The sequence below is a fragment of the Homarus americanus genome, unplaced genomic scaffold (genome assembly GCF_018991925.1).
Source record: "Homarus americanus isolate GMGI-L3 unplaced genomic scaffold, GMGI_Hamer_2.0 scaffold53188, whole genome shotgun sequence".
Classification (NCBI taxonomy): domain Eukaryota; kingdom Metazoa; phylum Arthropoda; class Malacostraca; order Decapoda; family Nephropidae; genus Homarus; species Homarus americanus.
The window spans coordinates 1-7,308 of NW_024712898.1; the positions used below are offsets into that span (position 1 = coordinate 1).

At 43.4% G+C, this 7,308-nt stretch overlaps 1 protein-coding gene across 1 annotated transcript; it reads left to right on the forward strand.

Moving 5' to 3' along the window:
* Nucleotides 1–2,116: 2,116 nt before the first annotated feature.
* On the forward strand, nt 2,117–3,428 carry LOC121864243 (the record flags this gene model as incomplete). Its single annotated transcript, XM_042363308.1, has 2 exons — nt 2,117–2,259; nt 2,489–3,428. Coding segments are annotated over exons 1-2 (1,083 nt in total), but the record flags the coding sequence as incomplete, so codon positions are not given.
* Between the last annotated feature and the right edge of the window lie 3,880 nt (nt 3,429–7,308).

Below are 7,308 nucleotides of genomic sequence, written 5' to 3' on the forward strand. Positions count from 1 at the left end.
GTATTTCTAAAAGGGATTTAATATGGGATTCATGAAGTATTTCTCACAGGATTTAAAAGATGCTTTCTTATAGGATTCTTATATAATTTTTTATAGGATTTATCATCGGATATTCATATAATTTCTAAACAGATTTAACACAAGATATTTATAGAATAACTCACCGGAAACTTTTTTTTAGTATTTTAGCGTATGTTTTCCTCGTAGGATGTGTACAGATCTGCTGAAGAATGTGGGAGGATAACAAATCACAGGGTGGCGGCATATTACGCAGAAGCTTCTTGTTGCTGATAATAAAAAATATTGTACACTCCCGGATGTTCAAAGGGAATTCTGTGTTCGTATCTCATCCACGGTAGAGTCTCAGTGCAATTTCGGTCCCATTTTTAGCCCCTACTTGTGTGTTAATTTTCAGTGAGGATCTTGTTATGGTGAATTCATTATTTGTGTCGTAAATTTAAATAGGTTATTTTGTTGTTGTTTTTGTACGTGTATTAGCCACAATTTAGGTAAATTTTTGTATCACCTGATGATTAAACACCTTGACGTTATCTCATTTATGATGTGATGTTATGTTATGTTATGTTATGTTATGATAGATTAGGTTATTTTATGTTATGTTAAGGTAGGATGAATTAGAATAGGTTAAGTTAGGTTATGTTAGGTTAGACTGGGTTAGGATAACCTTATCTAAACTAACCAAACGCTAACCCAACCTAATCTGACCTAACCTAACCTAACCTAACCAAAACTTACCTTGTACCGGCAACCTGAAGACAGAGGAACCACAGGTGTTACTCATACCTGAAAAAGGAGACATCAAAATAATAAGTAAAACATGTTAAGTAATAAATAAAAACAAAGTAAAGAAAGTAACTAAAAATAAATAAAATTAATAAAACAAAAATATATAAAGTAATTAAAACAACAAATAAATCTGTTAAATAAAAAACAAAATAAAACAATAAAACTGGATCACATGAAATGGTGTACTTAGACTCGATGTGTGTAATAATAATAATAATAATAATTAACGGTTTATTGAAAGAGCTTGGCAGCCAGAAGGCTGAAAATATACAGTTACATATTTGGGGAATGGGTTACGAATTACAAATAATATACAAGTGACATAAGTGACACAAATAAGACATATAGTAACTTAGATGGGGATCAGCTCAAACTACAGTTCATTTCAACATAGTGACAGTGTAGGGAGCAGTGTTTACTGGGAGTGAATACACTGATTTATTACATGTTATTGATAATTTTTACAATGGCTGGGACTGGGCTGTTCTTATAGCGATCAGTTCGTGCACGTATGGGCTGGATGCGGTTGTGGTGTCGAACAGCAATTCTCGGACAGGGGATCTCAGGTGGTAGTAGGGGCCGGTGTCGGGGGTGGTGTAGAAGCTTCCTACCAAATTTGCAGATGAGGCCGTGGTGATGGTCAGTAAGAGTCGAAAGGGTCAGTGTGTTGAGCGCTTCTTGATATGTGGAGTAGGAAGGGGAGAGAATAATCTTGCATGCCCTCTTTTGCACTTTTTCTAGGTGTTTACGTTGTGTGGCATTTAGGGAGGAAGACCAGGTGGGGAGGCATAGGTGAGCTTGGGAAGTATGAATGTTGTGTATACACTGAGGAGCTCGTGTGCAGGAACTCCGAGGGACTTGAGTCGCAGGGAGGAGGTGGAGACGGAAACTGGAGGATTGACAACTTTACCGACGTGTGGTTTCCAATTTAGTTTGTTGGGTTTGGTATGTGTGTGTGTGTGTGTGTGTGTGTGTGTGTGTGTGTGTGTGTGTGTTGAAATGTCATAAATAATTCAAATTGTCATAAGTCACAAAGAAAGTTATTATGTATATATTTTTGCTATTATTTACCCGTCAAACATGGGAAATAGATTATTCCTCGATGTACCTCACTTCCGGTGGTGTAAGGTGGGAATGCGTGAGGTAATATCCCAGCAGTGAGAGTCTACGTCCCAGCAGTGAGAGCTAATTCCCAGCAGTGAGAGTTTACTTCCCTGCAGTGAGAGTTTACGTCCCAGCAGTGAGAGTCTACGTCCCAGCAGTGAGAGTCTACGCCCCAACAGTAAGAGTTGGTCTCTTGACGACAACGATGACGGGGGAAAAGACTAACGTGGCCCACCAGGTGGTTTACCGCCAAGTCTTGCCTTGCCTCGTCCTTCTGGGAGTCCTACTCAACAGCCTCTGTGTCCTCGTCCTGACCAGGCCTCGGGTTAGGTCAACTCAGGTCAGCAGGTGAGTTAACATGGTCAGTCAGGTTAGCGGAGTTAACATAGCTCGAGTTGGTGAAAATTCCCGCAGGCTAGAAGTAACCTTTACCTTCTACTGAGGTTCCCCTGCACACAGGCTGACCACTGAGGTTCCCCTGCAGATAGGCTGGCCACTATGGTTTCACTACAGGCTGGCTGACCACTATGGTTGTCCTCCAGGCTTGCTGACCACTAAAGAGTGTCTCCTTCTGCAGGTACTTCCTCGTGCTGGTGGTGTCTGACTTGTTGGTGTGTTTCTTCTATATCCCCATCATCACCACCATCAACGGCTGCACCTTCTCCTCCGACGCCGAGGCCTTCTACTTCGCCCACTTCGGCTGGACCTTAGTCTTATTAAGTCAATCGGTCGGCACCTACACCATCCTGTGGCTCGCCCTCGACCGCTTCATGGCAGTGTGGACGCCCCTGCTTTACCCGAGGGTACAGAAGAAGCCAAACTTTATGTTGGTGAGGATGGTGGTAACGGTGGTGGCGTGCATCATGATCCACCTGATGTATATTGTTAGAGGTGAGGTCATCTGCTCCACCAATACCATCACCTGTTCTAACGACACCTCGAATACCACTGATTGTTATAACTCTTCATTACACAGAAACAATTATACCAACAACAACTGGGTTGTGTCAAGTGGGTTCCAACATGACTACTCAGAGTATTGGCACAAAGTCTACCGCAACTTCTACTCGTTGATGGTGATGTGTCTGCCCAGCTGCCTCATGGCGGTCTTCAACATAGGTCTGGTGGTCGGAGTGATGGACGGCCGTGTCAGATTGCCTGCTGCTACTCAGGGAGAAGCGAGGAGGGATGAGAGGGCCCTGGTCACCACCATGATCGCCATGACTGCTTCCTATGTCTTATTAATCCTCCCCATCACCGTGTACCTGATAAGCTATGCCAAACCTCTCCACAACCGCTGCCACTGTGACTACTCATACGAGCTCTTCCGTCACCTGGGAAACTGTCTCCAGTTACTCGAACACGTCATTCATATAGTGTTTCTGACGGCACTTAACCGTGAGTTCAGGCAGGAACTCAAAATTATTTTTTGGGGTAAAAAGGAAGAGGGGGACCAGAGTCAGAGAGAGGGCGAAGATGCTGGTGTTGACACCCACGGAGAAAAACCACAGCGGCAAGTACTCAACCATTTCCTCTCAAACCATACTCTGTCGAACCTAACCTAAACAACAGAAACACACCTCACCGTTCATACATCGCTAATACCAATAAGTCTCGACACCTACCGTATAGACACCATACCATAGCAGTGGAAAGAAAATTAGAGGACTTAACACGGCAGAAAAGAAAACAAAATATTGGAAAACTTAACACAGCAGATAAGAGAAGATCAGATGTCTTAACATAGCACAGAAGAGAAAATTGGAAGATTAAGCACTGCAGACAAGAGATGATTAGAAGACTTAACACAGAAGAGAAGTGAAGATAAAAATGACTTAACACAGCGTCTTATCACCAGCCTTCAAACACAAGTCTTAAGGATTTTACAACATATTTTTGTTCGACATTCTTTTTTCACTACTTTGCCTTTTTATTGTCTTCTATCTCTCTCTCTCTTTGTTTGTCTATCTTCTCTTATTATATATATATATATATATATATATATATATATATATATATATATATATATATATATATATATATATATATATATATATATATATATATATATATATATATATATATATATATATATATATATATATATATATATATATATATATATTATATCTTTGACATGGGGTTGAAACAACGGAGCACTAGCTGCCTCCTGAAGATGTCTTGAATAAAGACGAAAGCTAAGGTAATTCGTTGTTTCCATTTTCCCGTGTGATTTATCAAGATTTATCTTATCCACGTTTTCATTGTATATATATATATATATATATATATATATATATATATATATATATATATATATATATATATATATATATATATATATATATGAAAATGAATAACACTAATTTCAACACTGTAGTGATGGTTTGTCAGACCACAGCTTACATCTGAGAAACTCCAGTCTGACCGGACATTAGCCGAGGGCAAGTATAGGGTAACTCTGCGGTTGACCAAGGATTGTAAACCAACTAGCTCCCCCTCCCATGTCACACATGTAAGAAGGCACCAGCCGACTCTCTCCCAATATACAATAACCTACACCGCAGAAAGAAGTCCAGACCTGACCTCACAATTAGCCAGGTCACTTGTAACCCTTGGAGCCCAACTCAAGGCCTCTCGTGTTACACGGCCCCACCTGACGACTTCTCCTTACATCTCAGAAACTCCAGTCTGGCCCGACGTTTGGGAAGTCAAGTGTAGGGGAACTCTCACGGTTGCTCTCCCAATATACACATGGCCCCACCTGATGACTTTCCCAGATAGTTCTGAAAAGGTCCAGGCCTGACCGCACATTTGCGGGGTCAAATGTAAAGAGACCCTTCGCCGCCCCCCAGGCCAGCTGAACCTGACGGCTCGCTTCCCAATATATAGGACGTCCTGGTCCTCCCTCGAGGATTGGCAGAGAAGCAGTTGTCTTGTAACAAGGTGGCCAGCTACGACACCACCAGTCCTGCTCCAGCCGAAGTCAGGGGCCGGAGGCAAGTCGCCTCCGGTCAGGACCGAGACTTCCCTCCGGTGTCCCAGCTAAGCAGTCGCCCACCCGACACCAGTGTCCCCGCTAAGCAGTCGCCCTCCCGATACCAGTGTCCCAGCTAAGCAGTCGCCCTCCCGACACCAGTGTTCCAGCTAAGCAGTCTCCCTGCTAGGCCTTCCCTAGGTCACGTGAGTGTTTGTCAGAGCTTTCCATGGGATGAGTTACATACGTGGGAAGTGTATTCATTTCATGTTCGTGTCCGAGAATCAGAGTGTCTAGTAACGTAATATGATGTCCTAGTAACGTAAATATAATGTCCTAGTAACTTCAATAGAAGGTGTTATTAATGTGTCCATGTCATGTTCGTGATTAATAAACAGTTGTAACGAAGCAGTGTTTGAGAAGTCGCCTTTAAGAACGTAATAGATGTGTATTGACGTGTAAGACACGACCAGTGTACGATAAGAGTAAATAACTATCACGGCCACGCTACCAAAGTCTTCCTCTCTTTATACTCCTCTCGCTATAATATTCTACTACTATAACCTCCTAACTTACTTCTTCTAACAAGATCCGTTTCATTACAATGGCGGCAGCGTACTATGTGTAACCCACGCCTTCCTTGTCCCTTGTTATAGGTGACAGCGAACTATACGTAATTCACGCTTCCCTCGTCCCTTGTTATTGGTAACAGTGTACTTAACGTAAACCCATGCCCTCCCTCATTTTAGCCATAACACCTGACTCGTTGTTTGAGTATTGTTCGAAAGTGCGTGATAAGGAGTTCATGCAAGATATAGTTTCATTATATTGGCGACAGCGTACTATATGTAACTCACGCCCTCCTTGTCTCTTGTTATAGGTGACAGCGAACTATATATGTAATTCACGCCTCCCTCGCTTAGTTATTATAATGGTAGCAGCGAACTTAACGTAAACTCACGCCTTCCCTCGGTTAGCCATAACACCTGGCTCGTTTCATCCTTCATTTGTTTCAGTCTAAGTTTGTCTACAATTGTGTAATAAGTAATTCCCGTGTCGTAGCGTGAAAAGTGGCCTAGTGTGTCACCGCTACAGCTCAAGTAAATGTCTCTCGTCGTGGTATGCGCGAATTTTTTTTTTCTAGAAATATGTTCAGTGCTTAATATAATTTCTCAGTGTTCCCCGCGTTCTGTGAAGTTCTCAGTATCCCAAGTGCATTTTAATTGTCGGTCAGTGTTAAATGTACCCATTGTGTTTTAGCGATAGAAGCGGTGTCTGTACTAACTATTATAACTTAACATGTCTTTTAACCTACATCCTCCTCCCTGTCCTAACCCTCACCTCACCCTCCGTACCCATCCGTTCCCGCCTCGCTCCGCCCTGCCCTGCCCTACCCCGCTCCGCTCCGCTCCGCCCCGCCCTGCCCCGCCCCGCGCCCCGCCCCGCGCCCCGTCCCGCGCCCCGTCCCGGTTACGCCACTCAACACCTCAGGCCTTCCCTAGGTCACGCGCGCATCATGGCCGAATGTTTCCCGCCCCACCCGCCCGTGTGACCACCAATGTTTTGTCCTGTGAGTTATGCTTCGAAATTGGTGGTTAGTGTTACTTAATATTGCGATAATTACAGAGCTTCACTCAGAGTGGTTTTATGCTAGTATGATTTGTAATGTACTCTTTGACGCGTAGTGATAAATAATATTCAATGTAGTGAGCAGAGCTTCACTCCCCGACCCAGCCTAATGAGAAAATTGTCGTGACGGAAATAATAGCTACCAAACATTGACGTAACTTATAAAGTAAATATTTGTTTCTTTTTGCGAATGCACTTCCAACTAATCCATCATCCCTTTAGGATTGTTTCTGTCAAATATCACACACAGTACCGCCCCATGGCTAGCCGGAATCCGTCCACAGCACATATACGAAGAGAAGAAGCAGCGTGAGGAATGCAGCACCACACCCGCCACGCACCACCCCACTTCTTTCAAGTCCTACCTGGTCTAGGATTAAGAAGAGTTTATATTTTTCTACTAGGAAGTTAAGGAGTGTGGAATGAAGTGCCACACAACGAACCCTGGTGAGCCCAGCCAGGGAGGGATTCACCACTGTGGAAGGTGTAAGACAGGACGGTCTTTGGTCTCGCCGACACTCACGTACGGAGGGCGAGGCCTGGTCCGCGGAACCTGCCTTACGAGTTATCTAATGAGACGACAGCCCAAACAGTGGACCGGCTTCATCCCGGCCGGAGAGGGCCGGCGGCAGATGAACAGAAAATCGTCTGGAATATGTTGAAAACGAAGATGTATAAAGAAATACAGATGGAGCAGAAAAATTCATCTGGAATATGACGGAAAACGAAGATGTATAAAGAAACGCAGACGAGCAGAAAAATCGTCTGGAATATGAAAATGCTCTAAACGT